This window comes from Mauremys reevesii, linkage group 1, assembly GCF_016161935.1.
Source record: "Mauremys reevesii isolate NIE-2019 linkage group 1, ASM1616193v1, whole genome shotgun sequence".
In the NCBI taxonomy this organism is placed as follows: domain Eukaryota; kingdom Metazoa; phylum Chordata; order Testudines; family Geoemydidae; genus Mauremys; species Mauremys reevesii.
The window spans coordinates 332,478,454-332,500,009 of NC_052623.1; the positions used below are offsets into that span (position 1 = coordinate 332,478,454).

General features: G+C 37.9%; 1 protein-coding gene across 4 annotated transcripts in view; it reads left to right on the forward strand.

Moving 5' to 3' along the window:
* The window catches only part of COG5 (component of oligomeric golgi complex 5), a 324,671-nt gene that overhangs the window by 22,548 nt on the left and 280,567 nt on the right, over positions 1-21,556 (forward strand). For all 4 annotated transcript variants that reach the window (XM_039516771.1, XM_039516790.1, XM_039516780.1 and 1 more), the window contains one exon: positions 6,427-6,547. In XM_039516771.1, coding sequence (XP_039372705.1) covers positions 6,427-6,547 — 121 coding nt within the window. The remainder of the gene's footprint in view (positions 1-6,426; positions 6,548-21,556) is intronic.

A 21,556-nucleotide genomic window follows, 5' to 3' on the forward strand; every position in this document is an offset into this window, starting at 1 on the left:
TTAAAGTTTTGCATTGTTTTGTTTTTGAGTGCAGTTATGTAACAAAAAAAATTTACATTTGTAAGTTGCACTTTTGTGATAGAGATTGCACTACAGTACTTGTATGAAATGAATTGAAAAATACTATTTTTTATGTTTATCATTTTTACAGTACAAATATTTGTAATAAAAATAATATGAAGTGAGCACTGTACACTTTGTATTCTGTGTTGTATTTGAAAACAAAATATATTTGAAAATGTAGAAAAAAATCCAAAAATATTTAATAAATTTCAATTAGTATTCTATCATTTAACAATGCGAGTAAAGCTGCGATTAATCGCAATTAATTTTTTTGAGTTAACTGTCATTAATCGACAGCCCTACTTAATGTATATTGAAGGACAGCATATTAGGGTGGGTGGCTCATTTTAATGCTGAAGGTGTATCTGTTTAGATGGATGGTTCATATTAATTTGGGCTGAGGGTGGGTGCGGGTACAAGGGCAGAGTATAGATTGTTTGGTCTCCTGTACCTCTATTTCCATATGTTTGATATCAAACTTTGTCTTGATATTGTTCTGTTGAGGTTATTTCTCCCTTAATGCAATTGCAATTTAATGAAGAGTTTGGGGAATAATTTCTTTAATATAGGGATGGCCAAAGTGCAGCCAGTTGTACTAAATGTGGCCCACACCATTATTTTCATCTTTAATACATAAGTGAAACCTGCAGAGAATATAGATATTGGTGAAGAGAGAGGGACTGGAAGGAAACTCTTTTTAGTAGATGTTAAACACCTTAACAATGGGTTTTTATAGTAGTGAAATATTGTACAGTAGAACTTGGAGAGAGGTGCTGCCATGTGCAAATGCAGCTTATAGTTTGAAAACACAAAACCCTGAAAGGTAAATGAACTATTGTTAAATATTTGAGTTTCTGTTCATGCACATTTACAGTAGCTTCCGTGCGTGAACTAGGAATGTATCTGTAAAGCTAGAGATTTACTTTTCTTATGGATGCTGTTATCCCCTTTGCTTTTTCTTCCTGTCCATTTGTAGCTTTTTGTCATCTCTAATATTATTATGAACTGCACTTTTGAGTTTCAAATTGATAAGTGTCTGATTTTTAGCTATGCAAACAGCACTACAGTTGAGGTTTCAATCCTTTTGGAATTGCAGCAGAACGACTTTGCTAAATCACAGAATGTTTAAGGGCTTGTTTCTACTACTGTTACTCGTATTAAGTAGTACTTTATTTTGCAAGTAACCCCATTGATTTCTATGAGATTACTCGCAGAGTGAGGTATTACTCAGCATGCATAGGTCTGGATTCTGCTATCCTTAAGTGTTTTAAAGCAGTGGTTCTCAAACTATTGTACTGGTGACCCCTTTCACATAGCAAGCCTCTGAGTGCGACCCTCCCTTATAAATTAAAAACACTTGTTTATATATTTAACACCATTATAAATGCTGGAGGAAAAGCGGGGTTTGGGGTGGAGGCTGACAGCTCACGACCCCCTATGTAATAACCTCGTGACCCCCTGAGGGATCCTGACCCCCAGTTTGAGAACCCCTGTTGTAAAGTATAAAGACCTCCTTTATAAACACTCCCTTCATGACATCGTTGTCAAACTTCTAACCTCTCTGCTTTGTTGCTGTGGTATACTTTGCCTTGCTCTGCCCCCACAATACCAGGGGCTTTAGCAGAATCACAAAGCATGCTTCCTCCTTTACATCATAAAATCCTCTTCTGAGCATGGTCGTAGTCTTGCCTTTGCAGATCACAAGCTAAAGGGGGATTAACAGTTAAAATATGCGGGTGAGGTACATGTAGCTTAGAAAGAAAACTGCAGAGAAAATGACCTACCTAACCAAACATTTCCACAACTCCTTTGAACAAGCACACATTTATAAATTGCATATAGTATGAATTTTAAGTTTTATATAGAAAACAAGACAAAAAATAGAACCATTTCTGTACTTAGATATAAGTAATACAAAATATTCACAAATAGATATTCCTCCCCCCCAGTAAAGAACACACAAACTAAATATATTCTAAAGACAAGAAGGTGGTGGACACACTAAAACTGGGAACATGGCAGAACACTTTAAAAAAAAAAAGTCAGATATTCTGATTGCTCATAGGGCTGTATCTTGCACTGGAGGAAGGTCTTAGTGAAAAAATATGAAAGTATTTAGTATTTAAATACTAACTTGAGAGGTTAGAAAATAAGAGGTTCTTGGATTTTTTTTTTTTTTTTTTAATCCTTAACCACAGCAGCTAGTGCCTCTCTATTAGTATGTTGGTACAGGAGCAGTTCCAGGAAGAAAGAACCTTTTTTTGCTTTCAGTTGAACTAGTCAGTCCAAATATTTAGAGACCTCAATATCTTATATCAGGAGTAGGCAACCTATGGCACGGGTGCCGAAGGCGGCACACGAGCTGATTTTCAGTGGCACTCATGCTGCCTGGGTTCTGGCCACCAGTCTGGGGGGGCTCTGCATTTTAATTTAATTTTAATGAAGCTTCTTAAACATTATAAAAACCTTATTTACTTTACATACAACAATAGTTTAGTTATGTATTATAGACTTATAGAAAGAGACCTTCTAAAACGTTAAAATGTATTACTGGCACGCAAAACCTTAAGTTAGAGTGAATAAATGAAGACTCGGCACACCACTTTTGAAAGGTTGCCGACCCCTGTCTTATATATTATTTGAACATGGTCTATCGGATGTTCTTTACGTGTGAAGTACTTGTTCTGCCTTTAAATTTCAGCATATAAATATAATATAATCCATAGAAAAATAGAATATAGCAATTCATTTATTTGTACTAAAACCAATGAACTACATAGCTGTTAAATAAGATTTTTCTTCACAGAAATCCCCAAATATATAATCTAGTGGAGCTCCCAAATTAATCAATGTAAAAGGAATAAATACCTTTTTAAATATTAACTGTTATTAACTTGGGTAAAACAAAACACTGTCAAAGGAAAGGTATAGGATGAATCAGTGTAAAATTGCTTTTGTAAAATTATACATTGTAGCTGCTATGTCTACATATTTGTCATTCTTAAGAATTTTTTTCTCTGACCTAAAATTTGGCATAAATTATAATAGAGAGAATATTTTATCAAAATTAGGAGAACCATTATTGTAGGTGGTTTATTTTCAGCCTACTCCAAAACTTAACACTTTTTTACTTTTTTTTTGCTCTTATATCTAAATATAATTTTTTCCATTACTTATTTTTTCAGTCTGGTAATTCATTGTGGGGATCAATTGCTCTGTGTGTGTGTGTGAGACAAATAATGAATAATAAGGCTGCGAATCTGTCACGGATTCTGTGACTTCCCGTGACCTCTGCAGCAGCTGATCCTGGCTCAGAGATTGCCCAAGCCTTGCAGCTCCTGGCCAGCAGCAGCAGTTTGGATATGTGGAAGGGGGCACAGGGCTACGGACAGGGGGTTGGAGGTGTGTGTGCTTACCTGGGCTGGGCGGGCTCCCTGGCCTCCACTGGCATGGCCCTGCAGCTCCTAGGCGGCAGAGGAGCCAGTGGGGGGTCAGGGGGTTCTCTGTGCTGCCTGTGACCACAGGCCCCGCCCCCATAGCTCCCATTGGCTGTGGTTCCCAGCCAATGGGAACTGCGGCAGCCAGTGCTTGTGGCAGGAGCAGCAGGGCCCCTTCCCTGACCCCTCTGCTGCCTAAGAGCTTCAGGGATGTGGAGCCAGGTAGGAAGCCCCTGCCAGCCATGCCAACCCCCCCCTCTCCAGCACCAGCGGGGTCCCGGGCCACCTCCCCCAGCACCTGCAGTGCCCCTGGACCTTCCCCCCCCCCCTTGAGCACCCTCAGCCCCCAAGTTTTAGTCCTGGTGGGTATTTTTAGTAAAAGTCATGGACAGGTCACGGGCCTGTGAATTTTTGTTTACTGCCTGTGACCTGTCCATGACTTTTACTAAAAATACCCATGACTAAAACGTAGCTTTAATAAGCTAATAAAAATGAAATAGGCTTTTAGTACGCAATATAAGCAATCTTCTAAAGATTGTTGTTTTCTGTTCTTAGGGTTCACATCTGGCTGAATTTTTCTGTGGATGTTCCGTTTTAGTTAAATCAAAAAGCAAAATATTGGCACCATACTGTACTTTTGAAGCACATTATAGTCTACAAAGCTGCTATTTCATTTCTGTTGCTGAAATTTAGTTCATAGACTGTAAAAGATAGAAATATATGAGGATTAATATTTTTCTAATTAAAGAAGCAAATTAATTGAATAACAAACATTTAGTAAGTTACAGTAGTATGATCCCCACATGACTTCCATTATCATTAATGGGAGTCATGCGGGGAAGTCCTCTGGCAACACTGAAAAAAAAGTACTCTTCAAGAAGTGTATTGCCAAAAGCAATGAGGTTTACTGTGTTTTCAGTCGTCTGGGTTCAGTGGGGCATCCCTTTCATTTTTTTCATGTTGTGTCTAGGTGTTGAAGGGTACTAAACTGAAAATATCTTTGCTTTTGTCACTTTGTGCTAGAATCCAGAGGGGGAGTGACTAACAAGCAGTACTTACATGATGCATTCATTTGTGTGGGTGTGTGTATCTATGTATATGTACTTGCATGTTTGATTTCCAAAGAAATTAAATAAACTTCAATTTACGAAACATTATGTACTCTGCAATGTTGTCAGATAATTACTTAACTTATTAAATATTTAATACTTTTAACTTAATTTCATCTTGACTTCCTTAAATTAAATGACTCAAAAGATCCTCTCTTGGGCAAGAGATATATATTCCAGAACCACTCCACCTTCTGTCATCTTCACAAACCTCTTATGTGTCTCCATTATTCATAATTTTGTTATCATATTTGTTTCTGATGTCTACAAATTTGACAGTTTCCACTGCCACAACCTTGTAGTTTTTCATTGCATGGATTCCATTTCTGATGAAATCTACACCATTTCTTTGTCTTTTCTTGCATTGAATCTCTAAGTTCTATTTCTCAAGATTTCAGCAGGCCCAGAATGTTGTGTGTACGAATTGCCATTATTACACCAACCTAATCCTATGTGAACTGACCTGGATCCCCAAGATCTAGTTTGTAATTGCTCTCCTTTTGTTTTAAAACCTTCCATGTTGCTTTTTTACTCCTCTTATTTTTAGTACTACCTCCTATCTGTTGTTTCTTGCAATCTCGCCACTGCTGGTGCGAAAACCTTCCCCTCTCCATCTCATGCCATCTGGAAGAACCTTCCTGGATCTCTCCATTTCATTTAAAAACTTGTCTGAAAATAGATCTCTTGTGGCTTGGATGTACCTCTTAATGTCTTTCTCCTTCTGCTTTTTATTACCTAGAAGAGGAAAACCTGGCTCAAGATTTGTCTGAGAACAGTCAATTAAAAAGCCAGGAACCTATTATAAGTGCCTCAGAAGTCAACAGTATTGTGTCCTAGATCAATGTTAACAAAGGCAAAGCAAAAGCATATGCAATTGTGTTTCCTGAATAAGATATACTTGGATCTTACTTTGTGCCTTCCAGCCAATCTCAAAACACTTTACAAGATTATGAATTAAGTTGACTTAACAATTGGCTGAACAAAGGTTTTCATAGATTCTAAGGCCAGAAGGGAGAGTTATAATCATCTAATCTGACGTGCTATATAACACAAGCCATAGAATTTCCCCAAAATAATTCCTAGAGCATATCTTTTAGAAAAACATCCAAACTTGATTTTAAAATTCAGTGCTGGAGAATCCGCCATGATCCTTGGTAAATGGTTTCAGTTGTTAATTACTCTCCCCATTACAACTTTATGCCTTATTTCCGGTCTGAGTTTGAGAGTAACCATTCTAAAATTATTTCCCAAAATGGAGTGTTGTAGATATTTGGAGAGTACATGGTAATACGTATATTGACTGTTTTGGTCAGCCTTAAGATTTATCATCTCCTGAGATTAAAACAAAACAAAATCAATATTTGTTTTTTTTGTTTTGCTTCTGGTCAAACTTTGATCAGCTGAACAAAAGCCAGTATCCGCTTTTTACTGACATGGGTAAACTTTTCTGTGAAAGACATTATACAAAATAAAGCTAAATTGTCTTTATATATAAGATGTGATGTAACTTTTCAAGTGTTAATATTTCATTTTTGCATAGCAAATAAAATCAGAGGCTTTTGAACAGCATCATGTGCTGTAGCATTAATAGTTAAAATAGTGAGCACTGTTGTATAAAGTCATAGAGTACTTATGAAAAAATTGTCATTATTTATCCATGTCCATCTAACTAACCACTAGGTCTCTGATTCTGCAAATGCTTGCTTGTGTGTTTTGTATTTAACTACAAGCATATACTCAAGAGTTTCCAGGATTGGGGACTAAAACTATACATGTCTAACATTGAATATTCACTTAAAGCCATAATTTCCACACAGGCAGCCTGTGACTTGCTGCGGAGAATAATACGCATCTTGTATCTAAGTAAGAGACTTCAAGGACAACTGCAGGGAGGAAGCAGAGAGATAACAAAAGCTGCCCAGAGTCTCAATGAACTTGGTGAGTCCTCTTAGTTATTTTAGTGGCATTTAAGTTTCTGCTCATGAGAACTGCAGTTTTAATTTTTGATAATGTGGTTTTTTGTTCGTTTGTTTTTAAAAAGATGAAATTAAAGAATTGTCTATTTCCTGATCTGAATTAGAGACCAAGTTTACTCTGCAATGTAAGCCCTAGGTTAGTAGAACTCGAGTTAACAAACTCTGTGTTTATTAACTTAGGGATTGTGCATCTACACTTACTTGCAGCTCTAGGTTAGGAATTGTTCAACCCTGGGTCACAACCTTGGTGCCCACATCTACACTGCATTATGCAGGCCCGCGTCCAAATGTATGTCACAGACTTCTTAACACCCTCCCAGCACGTGCCAGCTCTAGCCCTTTGTTGATGGTGCAGTGTGGGAAAATTGACTATCCAAAGGACAAAGAAAGTTGACACGTGGGATACTTTTGACCATTTCCCAGAGCACAAGTCCAGTGGGGCTGTGTCTACACTGTAAAGCAATAGAGCTTGAACCCTAGGTCCCAGCTTGAAACAGGCTTGAACCTTTCACTCCCATAAGGTTCTACGACCTGGGTCCGAGCCCTGGAGCATGATTTGTGTGTCGACAGGAGGAGTGTTAGGCTTGAGCCTGAGTTTGAACCCTGGGCTTATCTTGTAATGTAGACATATATTTTTCATGAGGCTTACCTCGATACAGTTGACTAATTACAAGAGAAATCTTCTGATAATGAGTTACATGTTGGGCAAAGACTTACTTAGAGTAGCTAATTTTATATCAACCTGTGACTACATGGAATACCTGCAGAGAGGGAAGGTTATTTAGCAATAATGTTGGCTTTTAAGAGCCATTATTCCATTGGGTTTAGAGTATTTTGAATTAAATGTATTTTGTTTCTTTAAAAAAATTAGTCAAACCTGTGGCCTTTCTGAAAGTCATTTTAATCTCTCAGATCTCAGTAATAGCTGTTGTATACAAAATCTTAGCAGCTGTTGTTATTTCTTCTTTGATTTAATGGTATTCAAATTCCATCTTCTAAAAATAGAATGTGGGAAGACTGAACAATTAAACATTCAGAATTATCCTAAGGTTTGTTGTGCATATTTGTCATTGCTGATCTTTTCATACTCTGTAATAAAAAATTATTAGATAATAATTGTCTTTTTATAATTAACAGATGTTGTTATGCAAATGAAAGTCTATATTTATTTATTTGTTTGTTAGAACAATTGGATGAAAATGCTTAAGTATCAGCTATAATGTTCTAAGTTAGAATAGTGAAGAGTACAAACCCATTATCTTGCCAATGCATCTTGTGTTTTAACCAGGTCTTAAGCAAGTAGTGAGTGGGATTAATTTGAATGAAATAATTAGTTAAAATGAATGTGTTAATTTGGCTTTCAAAATTAAAAAAAAAATTTACAGTGGTTTATACCTTCTGAGTATTAGCTCTATACTTTTTTTAAGGCTCTCTGTATCACTCACTATCTTTCTATACTACTTTAAGTGATGTGCAAGACCTTGTCAAAGGACTTTCAGAAATCTAATAAATACATTCATGTAGGTGTCACTGTTCTCATATTTCATGTTGAAAAACTACAATCTTTCCCTAATGCTTATGAAAGTCTACTAATATGTTTTCTCAAAGTGTGGTACTTGAATTGTGTGCCCTGGTTAAGTAATGAGTCTCACTTGCTACCAGACAGTGTGTGGAATCCTGGCACCATTGAAGTCAATGACAAAACTCCCCTTGACTTCAGTAGAGCCAGGATTTCTCTCCAAGTGCTTGCTACAGTGAGTAGTTTCTGTGCACTATAGCATTTGCAGATCTGAGTCCTTAGATACTAAATATACCCATAGGCTTTTCTGACCATTTCTATGTTTTAGCATTTACAGAACATTGATTTAATGTTTTTTTTTACTTAATTCAAACTAACAACTGTACCGCTGAATTTGTGACCAGATGTCTCCTTTTATGAAGGTTTTCAGCTGGTCTTGATTTAAAGATCATTACTCAGTGGGAAGAAAAAATAACATAATAATAAAAGCAAGTCCTAAATGTTAGGTGGAGATCGTTTAAAAAAATTCCTACTTTATCAGAGGAAAACCAGAAATTTTTTTCTACTCTTTGAAGGGTTTTATTAAGGTGGTGGTATTCCACAGCACTTCAAGGCAGTGCAAAGACATATTAGGAGATGTATAGTTTTACTACGGAGATGTCAGTAGCAATTGCATATTTAAAGTTGTAATGAGATTTTCACTTAAAACAGGTCTAAAATCTTTCGCACTTGAATGACTAGATTTAGTCTCAAAATTTGGCACAATAAACCCTTTATAGACGATATATAGTGTGTCATTTTCTTTACCAGTTTGTGTGCACAGACTGAGTCTCTAGATATCTAAAAAATACTAAATTCCCTTGTAATATATATCTGCATGTAGAAATTGCCATATTGGATCAGACTAGTGGCCCACAGCAGATAAGAGAGGTGTTTAAAAAAAAAAAAAAAAAAAAAAGGCCAGAATGGACAGCTATTGAATAACCTGCCAATGAATGTGATGTTTATTTTTAATCCCATCAATTATTTTATTCCCTAATGCATAAGGATTTATCTCTCTTGTTGTTTTAAAAATATACGTAACTGATGTTCTCATTATCCATATTAATGTCTACTCCTTTTTTGACTCTACTAAACTCTTGGGCTCTGTTATTTTATAATATTTATCTCTCTCTTATATAAATACTGAATTTCTCTGTTTGATCCCATATGTATGTAATACTTACTCTCCTCAAGAGGGGGGAGAGGGTGACCTCACTTTATACACATTTGCTAGTTGGTCTGGATGAGCAAGTGGGGAGCACATGCTGAACCCTTTAAAAAGATATAGCAGGAGCTGCTCTCACCCGCACTTGGCCTGCTCTGGTTGGTTGATTTTATTATTTAGACTTCTGTTCTGAAAGGCCTTTGACAAGCACTTGCCCAAGAGGTTGCGATATGGTCATTGGGTGAGAGGCAAAGGATTGTCATCAGTCAAAAACTGGGTAAGAGACAGAAGGCTACTGATAGGAGTCAATGGTTAATTTTCAAAATAGTGAAAGGTTAACAACAGGATACCCCTACGTTCTCAGCTAGGTCTGGAAGGGAGGGCGGCGAGTAGTGGGGTAATAATTTAGATTATAGTTACTTAAATTAGTCAGGACCAGAGAGGACTGTGAGAAACTTCAGAGATCTAACCAAGCTAGGTGAATGGGCGATGTGATGGCTGACGAAGTTCAGAGTTAGTTCTATAAGAAAATTAACTGTTTTTTCACTTTTGTGCTTGTAGAATATTAATCATAATTCTCAGGTAACCGTTTTTTGTGATCCATATGTTCCCTATCTTCGCAAAAACACAGGAAGTAGAACATAAACTAATTTACAAACTCTTCAGTTCTTTTAGAGCTACAAAACCTTTGAATTCTCTCTTGACTGAGGTGCCAACCTCTGTCCCAGAGCAGGGGTCTGCTTTCTATGCAGCTGGTCAGATATGTGAATGTTTTGCAGAAGAGAGCATTCATTCTTTCCATACAGCCCCTCTGTGGCTTTTTCTAGGATTTTCCTTCCCACAGCACAACACGGGGTGTCTTAGTACTGGTACTTAAGAAGTCCCTGAGCTAAGGGTACACCATGGACCAAAAACCAAGAGGCTATTACAGGTGTTATCATTTGATTCAGCAATGTTTTCCTGTTTAGAACAGGAAACCAATGCAAAAAAGATAATGGAGGATAAAAGGAAAATGAAGTGTTTTTAATCGGTTCATATTTAAGAATAATTTCTGTACAAGATGTGGAGTCCTGATCTTCTATTCCATGCTTATTTTATATCTCTGGGTCAGCATGGCTTTGTTCAGTCTTAACAATTTATCATCATGGTATTTGAACAAGTCTTATTACAAAGCTTTGAAAAGGAAAGCCTCCCTGCTTCTAGCTGGACAGGATTTACTACCATGGACTAGGGAAGTGCATGGGAAAAATATCAATGTCCTAGTGCAGGGGTAGGCAACCTATGGCACGCATGCCAAAGGTGTCATACAAGCTGATTTTCAGTAGCACTCACACTGGCTGGGTCCTGGCCACCAGTCCGGGGGGCTCTGCATTTTAATTTAATTTTAAATGAAGCTTCTTAAACATTTAAAAAACCTTATTTACTTTACATACAACAATAGTTTAGTTCTATATTATAGACTTATAGAAAGAGACCTTCTAAAAATGTTAAAATGTATTACTGGCACGTGAAACCTTAAATTAGAGCGAATAAATGAAGACTCAGCACACCACTTCTGAAAGGTTGCCGACCCCTGTCCTAGTGAATTAAGTTCCCAATTGTAGTTGTATAAGCAGTGTGGACAGCTACTCCTACAAAACCAGGCCCTGTGACAACTTCTAGCTGTGATTCAATGCAGAAGAAAATAAAAAGACATGTACGCTAAATAAATTCTCTAAGAGGATCAATTGCTTTACTGGGAATAAACAGACAACTTTGAAATTAGAAATTTTTGAAGATATGCAAAGTCAGTAGAGCACAAAATACTTCTTGTTACTGAGGGAATAAAAATATAAAATAAAAAGAATTTACCAAAGCAATAGTATTATCATCGGGTAAGAAAACCTTCCTGTGCATGAACAGGAAAGCTCAGTGATGTATAGGTTGTTTTGGTTTTTAAATTAAACTGCTTGATGTTAAATTTACTGCAGGAAAGTTGAGTCTCTGGGAGCCATGGCTAATGACATGCTGGAGTCTTTGACTATTGTGATTAGAAAATTAAATTGAAAAGGCACAGGCCTTTCCTTATCACTCTTGCAGATAAAATCATAGATAAAGAAACTCCTGAAAGACCTTCTGCTTTAGTTCACCTCTCTGACCCAAGTACTTTTTGTTTCAAGCCCTCATTATGTGATTAACATTCAAATTAACTCCAGAACAGGTCGCCATGTTGCTTCCATTTTGCAAAAATTTAATACCCACAAACTATGTCAAAAGTAATTAGGCTAAGCAACATTAATTTGAGGGAAGAGTGGCACTGTACAGCTGAAATCAAATGCCATATTTCTAAATTCCTTTGACCTGCTTGCAGGTTAGTTTTTTTTTTCCCCCCAGTTCTCAGGCAGCTGACTCCACTGGTATTTGAAAGAATACCAAATTACTTTGCAAAATCTAAATCTTTTTGGGGATGGTGGTGAATAATGTTTTGTTTGTCCATACACAAAGTACTGCTCTTCAGTATTCAAGTAACACATGAATAATGAAGACCTAAATTGTTGTATTAGGTATATATAGCAACTTAATTTATCATTGAGCTTTCATACTTAGGCCTGGTCTACACGAAGACATTAGGTCGGTATAACTACATTACTCAGGGTTATGAAAAATCCATACCCCTGAATGACGCAGTTAAACTGACCTGACCCCTGGTGTAGACCACATTAGGTTGATGGGAGAATTCACCCATTGAGCCTAGCTTTTGCCTTTTGGGGAGGTGGATTATGTATGCCTATGGGAGAACCCCTCCTGTTGGCGTAAGTAGTGTCTTCACTGAAGCACTACAGTGGTACAGCTGCAGTAGTATTTTAAGTATAAACAAGCCTTCAGTTGGTATACTTAGCTCCCACTGCTGGCTCCGGCCTCCAGCCTCAGACTCTGACCCTTGCTTCCATTTCCCTGCTTTGGATGCTTGTTCCGGCCACTAGGCAAGACTGCCCACAACTCAATCCCTAAAAGATTGTGATATCTGTTTTTCCCAGGATTAAGGTTTTGGTTCTTATAGATGCTCTAAGATGCTTTGATTGTTTGCTAAAATCCAGTATATTCAATAGGGTTTTATTCCCAAATATGAAGACTTCATCAGAGAGCTGTATTATGTCAAATTTTAAGACATGATTTAATAGTCTGGTTTTTTTACTCTAAAAGGATTGAATCTTAATGGTTATGTTGTTGGAATGCCTTAATGTCCAATTTGCAGAACCTGTCACAAGTTAATATTTTATTACATTGGATTTAAAAGAGCATTCAATGTATTGTGCACAGTATTTTTAGTTGTTGCCCTATGGTTGTAAATCGAATGAAGACTACTGTTGTGTGTATTCCCTCTTTTTGTGGGGAGAAGGGATTCTTACTTCCCTCCCGCCCCCTCTCTCCTCCTATTGTTCCTGCCTTACTGAAAAACTCTGGCTCGGCATCCTCTATGCTGCCTCCTTCTCTAGCCCCAGATGCTGCTACTTCATTTTAATTTATTTGCATTACCATATAGTAACTAGCAGCCCTAGTCATGGACTAAGACCCCATTGTACTAGATGCTGTAATCATCGAACAAAATCTGGAGCTTCAGAAATCACACCGCTGATTCACGTGTGATGATAATGAAGACTTCAGGAAGGAAATGGTAGCAGAATGAACAGGCAAATACTATAAGAGAAGAGGGAGGCAATGGTATGTAAAGAGATGTCTTCAAGTTGTGGTGAGATGGGTGAGACCAATAGTGGAGAGCTTCACTGGTACTGCAGTCTCAGCTTATGTTGGGTTGCATTTAAACTTTGTTGTGTGCTATCTGTGATATCAGACGCTTGTATCTGCAGGACCTTCCATCCCTGTGGGAAAGTATGATCGCATATCCACTTGATTCCTGACGGCACCCTTTAGTGACTGTAGTAATAGCTTAGATGTACTTCAGCAGTGGTTCCGGTGATGTGTGGCCTTCAAAATGAAGGAGAAAACCTGGGCATTGTAGGCGACTGAAACAGAGGAGTTGTGAAAATGCAGTAGAAATGAGGAGCAGAGAAAGTGGTGGAAATAAGGGACATGGAGAAGAAATTCACAATATTAAATGAGAAAGTAATATTATGCAAATAGCTTAATTTCAAGGGAACAGTTTTTATGAGTTTCTTTTGGCTACTGATCACACATAGTGATTGTAACTGAATATATAGCTAAAGAAATTCAGAAGTAAAACTTCTGTCCTTATAATTATCAAATTCCCCTCGTGCTGTTTTTTTTTTTTTTTTTTTAAAGAATCCTTATCTGACAGACAAACATGATATAAAACCCTTGTTTCTGCTAATGAATGCCTAGTCTCTATGTGGAGGATTATTGTATCCCAGATGGCATATGAGAATGGCTCTTATTATAGTTTCATCCGGTGATTTTTCTAAAACAATGTTTGAGTTTAAGTGTTTCTATGCTTGGCAGCTGGACAATCATATTCACACTGGAGAGTGTCAAAGGATTTGAAAGAACCATTAATATAAATATTCCCCAAGGTGTAGATGCCCATGATTAACCAGATAGAAGACGAGTAGTACTTCAATTACTAGAATCTTCAAAGTGGCTTTGAGCCAGAGTGGTGGTTGTAGGATCTAACTAGGGATCTCTGTGAATGATTTTTGAGTCCATTGGCAAAATATTTTGCAACTAGATAGCCACAGTGATTTTATAAATCTTTATCATTATGGATATAAGATGAAGAGGTGGGTCTCAATTTTAGTCCAAGAATGGAAGATTTATCTTTTGTCAAGAGCTGAAGGCACTGTACAAGATCTAAAGTGTCAACATTTTAAATCCAGAGCTTTTTAAGTCAGTTGGGGTAAAACAGACCTACATGCGACAAAGCAGAGAGAAGGAATTAAGACTATAGCTCTGTGCAGGGAGAGAGGAGACAGGGAAGGGAAGAAAAGGAAAGGGATTATGCCCAGGTTGTAAATGGAGGTTAATAGTAAACCTTTAAAAATCTTTTTTAAAGAATCTTTTTTAATTTTGTAAGTTGCCAATAAACTGTAACAAACAAGATCAGTAGGGAAAAGTCTGAAACAATTCCTCAGAACTCTTAATTTTCAAATAACTAAACAGAAACCATTATCTCCTGAACGAGAGGAGTGGGTGGCTGTGTGTGCTGGGGAGGACAGGCAGTTAGATGACTGTACTTGGAATAATAGATGAAAATGTGGACACTGGCCTGGACAATATTGCGTTTTATAATTAGGGCCCTACCAAATTTCTGTCCGTGAAAAACAAGTCACAGACTGTGAAATCTGATCTTCCCTGTGAAATCTGGCTATTATAGGGGAGAGGAAGCCTAATGTGTGCTGGACACCAGCTGCTAGTCCTGGCTGCGCTGGGGAGGGACGGGACTTTCTTTTCCCCTGCAGTTGCCCCTCCCGGGCCGGGTCAGACCCATCTCCAGAAACTTCCCCTGGCTGCAGGAGGCTCCATGGCTGCTGGCTGGGAACCCAGCTCTGAAGGCAGTGCAGCAGTGAGCTCTCTTCCTGGAGCAAAAGTATGACCTGTAACTGTAAATTGGACAAGATTATTAATTCATTTGGCAAGTCTCCACTTATGATGTTGCACATTGGAGCCATGACACAGCATTACATGGAATTATGTGGATTATAGAAGACTTTGGAACTTGGAAGGGAGCTGAAGAGGAGGAAAATTCAAATGATGTTCTTTGAGATCCACAATATCTTCCAATACACAAGTGAGAGAAGGCAGAAAGTACTAGAGGTGAACTGTTGGTTGCATGATTGGTATGAAGCTGAAGGTTTGGTTCCATGGAACATTGGGTCAAATTCTAGTGAGAGAGGGGACTGTGCAAATGGGACAGCTTGCATCTCACAAGCAGGGGGCTATTCTTGATTGGAGACTGGCTGGAAAAGTCATGAGGGCACAAAGGAGGCAAATGCAATATAAACAAACTTAGTACATGGTGAACAAATTGAACTGATGTGACAAAAAATATGAAGAGAAGAAATTTTTCATTTGCTAATGTACCAATGCTAGGTGTCTGACTAACAGCTTTGAGGAACTGGAGAGTCTAATTGATTAGAAGAAATGTGATATTATTGACATTACTGAAATTTGATTTTCTAACACAAAAGGTATTTCACCCAACATGAGGAAACTCATATTTTGGACCTCATGAGAAAGATCACTGAATTGGAAGTTGGTGTTTGCCTAAAGTCCAATGATCAATATGGGCAAACAAAGTACAGTCCCAATCAATAATATATATACTTGGTGTTTAAAAAGGGCTAAATTATCAAAGCTGAGGAAAATTATGGAAAAAAAATTGGGAGATGTGAAGGGTTGGAGGCCTCAGGGTCCTATGATATCCAGTCCCAGAGAGGAGCAGAAGAGAAGTCTTCCTACCAGGGAAGCAACCAAAGAGGGAAGCTACAGGGGGCAGCCAATCAGAGCCCAGCATGCTCACATAAAAGGAGCTTCAGGGCCAGAGTCAGTCAGTTGTTGCCTGGAGCTGGAAGAGAGAGAACTGTGTTCCTGGCTGGCTGAAAAAGCAGCAGGACCATGGACAGCTCAGTGCTGGCAGGGCCTGGGCAAGCAAGAGAAAGCTCCTGGCTGGCTGCTGGGACTGACTAAGGACTGAGCACAGGGAAGGCTGCAGAAAGACAGTGGAGACATGGAGGAAGCCCTGGGGGGTATGGCCCCATCAGAGGGCCAGGACAAGTTAGATTGCATGCCCAGAAGGAGTTTGTTCTGTTTCACATACAGACAGTGTGTGAGACTTGGCCGGTCACTGAAAACCTGCCTGAGAAACCACTGACGGGTCTCCACAAACGGAGAGACTACAGGCACATGCACTCGACCAGGAGGTGCACACAAGAGGTGGGTGCCAGCTTATTACAGGAGGTAAAAATTAGACAGAAAAATGTGAGTGAAAATTGGGATTTTTATAAGAAGAGTTTATTAGCTGGACAAAAAGTCACAATTCCACAATCAAGAAAGAGGACAACTTTGGCTGTAATCCCATCCTGGTTTAGTGGTTAAGTGACGGCAACAAAAACAAGAGGAAATAGCAATTGTTCTAAATGAGAAGTTATGAACTGTAGAAAATTGATAAGGGAAGTTAAAGACATCAGGGAAAATCCATGGCTGGCAGTGCTAATGACAATAAGGAGTTTTTAAAAGTAATACTAGAACAAAAGAAATCCACGCAATGATATAGGTCCATTACTAGATAGAGATGGTAAAATTGATGATGATGCAGAGCAGACAGAAATATTCATTCATTATTTCTGTTCTATATTTGGAAAGAAGGAGGGTGATGTATTTGTGTTACATGAGGATGATGATGTGTTTTCCAGTCCATTCGTAACAAAGGAAGATATTTAACATCTGCTGAGAATAAACATTTTCAAAATGGCATTGCTGGACAGTTTGCATCCAAGAGTCGTAAAAGAGTTGGCAAGGAGATCTTTGGCCCACTGATATTAATTTTTTAATAAATCTTGAAATACTAGGGAAATTCCAGAAATTGGAAGAATGCTAATGTTGTGCCAATATTAAAAAAGGACAAGTGGAATGACATAGAGAACTATAGGCCAATTAGCCTGACATCAATCTCAGGCAAAATAATAGAAAAGCTGATACAGGATTCAATTGATAAACAATGAAAAGATAGGAATATAATTGCCAGTCAACATGACTTTATGGAAAATAGGTCTTGTCAAACAAACCTGATTTCATTCTTTTGAGATTACAAATTTGCCTGGTAAAGGTAATTGCATAATTATATAATGCACTTAGACTTTTGTAAGGCATTTGAGTTAGTATTGCACAACATTCTGATTAAAAATAGCACTATAAAATATCAATAAAGCACATGTAATTGCATTAAGAACTGGCTGGCTGACAGATCTCAAAAACTAGTTGTTAGTGGAGAATAATCATTGACTGGGGGTGTTTCTAGTGGGGTTTTATAGGGATTGGTAGAAGGCCTGACATTCAACAATTTCATCAATGATCTGGAGGTAAAGTATAAAATTGATGCTGATTAAAATTTTGTGAATGAAACAAAGATTGATGAATGGTAAATAATGATGAGGACAGGCAGTTATATAGAGCGACCAGGAGCTCTTGGTAAGCTGGGCCCATTCAAACAAAATGCAGTGTTATACATGTATGAACAAAGAATGCAGGCCATACCTACAGAAAATGTGACTGAATCCTGGATATCAGAGACTCTGAAAAGGATTTGAGGGTCATAGTGGACAAGCAATTGAACATAAACATTAGTTTAATGGTGTGGAAAAATGGGCGAACATGACCTTTGGATGTATCAATGGGAATAGTGAGTCAGAGTAAAGAGGTGATTTTTACCTCTGTATATGGCACTGGTGAGGCTGATGCTGGTTCTGGTGTCAACATTTTAGAAAGGAAGTTGAAAAATTGAAGTATGTGCATAAAATAGCCACAAATATTAGTTGAGTCCCAGAGAAAATGCCTTACAGTGAGAGACTTAAGCTAACTGATTGAGCTCTTTATCAGAAAGAAGATTGAGAGGTAACTTGATTACAGTGCATAAGTACCTTCACAGGGAGAAAATATCAGTGGTAAAAAGGCTCTCTAATATAGTGGAGGAAGACATAACAAGAACCATTGGGCTGGAAGCCAAAGCCAGACAAATTCTGTTAAAAATCTTTGATTTATTTTAATTGTAAAGGATGATTAGCCATTGGAAACAAGAGGAGTGATGGATTCTCTGTCTCCCGATGTCTTCAAATCAAGAACAGATGCCTTTCTGGAAGACATGCTTTACACAATCACAAATTATGCTTTAGTCAAACACAGGTTACTGGGTTCAATACAGGGGTAACTGGGTAAAATTTAATATCCTGTGATATACAAGAGGACAGACTAGATCAAATGGTCCCTTCAGACCTTAAACTATGAATCTATGAGAACCCATAAGGAACCTGATCAATTATGGACATAAATGGAAAATTGCCAAGCCATCCTAGTGATGGTCTCTTTCAAACAGACCCACGGTGCTGCTTCTCCAGTTTTATCTGGTTGAAAACATGCCTTCAACATAGGGGAAAAAAAAAGTCTTTTGGTGAATCCCAACACTTCAGCCAAAGAATGTGTGAATAACTTGTACACTAGAAAATTGTTTTGTGTTTAAACGTGATTGGGAATACTCAAACTGGCAGATATGATGCTTACTATGACTCTGGTCAGTCCAGCTAAGGGCAAGATTTGTTCAGCATCCTGTCAGCTGGCTGTGGTTAAACTCTGAGTGCATGATACTCCGCCCCCTCCTCTCATGCTGGAAAAGAGTGAGTTCTGAGGGGCATTTTTTCTCAGCTCCCAGTGCACTGGCTAGCATGCTGGACGGGCATGTGAAAAGTAGGGTGGGAAGTAACCTCTTACTGGTCAGGAGCAGTAAAAGACTTCTTGCTCCTGGAATCAAAGGGGAGCAGGTCCCTTTTCTTGCTGCCTTCTGAGGCAGCACAGCTACTTTTTGCCCCTTGCACATGGCAGTATCTAAAAGCACAGTCTAGCTTTTAGACTGTAATCTTTTGAAATACTGGTCAGTCTCTCTCTCTCTCTCTCTCTCTCTCTCTCTCTGTGTTTTTAAAGCACTTTATTACACCCATGTTGCTGTATCAAATAGTTGTGTTTTCTTTTCTTTTTTTGGTGTGTGTGTAAAATTCTGTCATACTTTTTCAAATACAAAAAAATGTTCGGTCCAACTCTTGTAATAGGGTCAACAGTTATCAGAACTCAATCCTCCTCCACTCAGATTCAGTGGCAAAATTCCCATTGACGTCACTGGGAGCAGATTCAGGTTCAAAGGATCTAGCTAAAGAGCTGAGAAAAAAGGACGAAAGACTAATCCTAAATATAATAAACCTAACCAGATACTTTCTTGGTTAGAGGCTGGAAGGGACCTGGTTGTCCCTTGAAGATCCTCTGTGCCTGAACTAAAGGATGGATAAATGTGATTCCATATGAGGTCTGAGTTAAGGAGCACGTGGAAGGAAATTTTTGTAGTTTCTCATGTCTGAAATAGTTTTTTAAAAAATAAACAGGTTATCTTCAGAGGAGGGGTTGTAATTCTTGTCTGGTTCAGCGGCATCAGGCTTATAGCTTCCAAAAGTTAATCAACGTATTAGGTTTCTTAAAGACTTTAAGACAAAAACAAACATACAAGCAAAACCTTTACAATTAAAAATAGGTTTTGTCTGTCTACCAGCCAAATTCCAGTGTTCCACTGCCCAGGGGCACACAATCTGGTTACATGCTTTATATGTCAAAGGCAGACTCTCCGGCTTCGGAACAGCACCTAACCTTATTAAAACAAGGAGCTTCCAAATGTTTTGGGAACATAAATGGAATGGCTTGCATATAGCAGGTTGTCTACAATACCAGACAAAGGCTTTAAAAACCTTTGTTTGTTCTCATTCATACCACAGAAAGCTATTGGCCTTTAGTCAGTGTTGTGAAACATGTAACACAAAATTGCAACATAACAAAGTCTCAGAAAATCAATAACCCCCCAAATGATCCAACTTTTGTTTCCCTTTTGTTTAAACTCCTTGTCTGAATTCTGTATTTCAAGCTTTACTTTAAACAAGAGTTGGCAAAAGCCGCTAAGTCTGCATGAATCTTTCTAAAGAAGTCTCTGACTTATATATCTGTGTGCTCGTCTTCATGCTTTTGTAAGACTACAGATAAGGTACATAATTCTGTTTGAAAAATAATGTATAGTAGTGTAAAATCATAAGGATCAAAATTTGTATTAATTTTGCACTAAACTGTACAGTTGGTAACATTAAATCTAAATGTTCATTCGAACATGATGGGTGCAAACGGTGGAACACTGAATGGTACTCCTTTTGATCACATCTTCTTAACACAATTATCCATGCAAATTTCAGATTATGAAGAGATGTATTTATAATTTAGATGACACTGTTTGTATTTGTTGAGGTACAATATACCTCTTTCTATAATGAGTTCACTTGCTTGTAGTGAAAATGGTAACATCTTGTGAATAGTGTTTGTTTAAAGACTGAAGCAGCAACAAACACACACATGATGACACATCTGGGTGTGTCTTATTGTTGTTATAGTTGCATTAAGTTTTCCATACACTTAATTTTTCATGAGTTCTTCTCTACCAGATAGTTTCTTTGGGGCTGGTATGTAGTGTATTGAGACTGTTTCTGTTAGACCACAGAGCATAAGAAAGCACTTTAAGAAAAAAAATGTATTAGGTCTTTTTACATTTTTCCTTTTCTAGTTGTTGATATTGTCATTCAGTAGATTCGGATGAGCAGCTGTTGGCAGAAGTGATGCCTTCTTTCCTGTTCAGGGTTGAAGCTCTTGCTTTTATATTTGTTTTCAGTTCTTGCATCACAAGGGCATGCATATTGTGTGACTAGTATTCTACTGAATTTCTTGCTTCTGATGTCTTTACTTCAGTTGATTTGTAGATGATAGTGTATTCATACTCACTGGTGATGGTGATAATTTCTCAAAAGGTAAAGCCTCCCTTTTCTTTTCCATTGTATCTCTCTCTTGGATGTTTGGAAAATCTTGAAACCAGGGTTGAAAGAAGAAGAATGGTATAACAGTGCAGTAATATAAAAGTGTAATGAAGAAGCAATACATTAAACATTATGTGAAGCAATAGATTTGTCATCAGATATTAAGCATTTTTCCCCTCACTACCAGTGCTTAGTTTATGATGCATAATGTACGGCGGGCTGTGGGAGAGCCTGGCACAATTAAAAGCAAAACTGGCCTAATATGGCTGTGGGAATAACAGTCTGACACAGCCAAAAAGACAAGTTTTATTGCAATGATGTTGTTCCAGCAATAACATTGAGGTGTTTATCAGATGCAGTATCAAGTTAAACCATTACAAGGCAGTGTAGGAAGTTAAAGATTATAGTGAGATAACGGAACAGCAAATGAGTATTTCCTAAATCTAGTTGATAAGAGAAACAAGGACATGCTGCCTGCCAATGTCACTATTAGGATAGATAGTGAACTCTTTGCATTTTAACCCAGTGTTAATTTGGGGGATAAAAAGGTTCTTAACCTGAAACTTGATAATACAGTTTATACCTCTTAACATTTTGTTGTTAAGATGCTATATATGGGATTTTTGTTTTTATTCGCAAGACATGCTCGCTTTGCCAGAGAGAATATCACTTAAGGATTCAATCCCT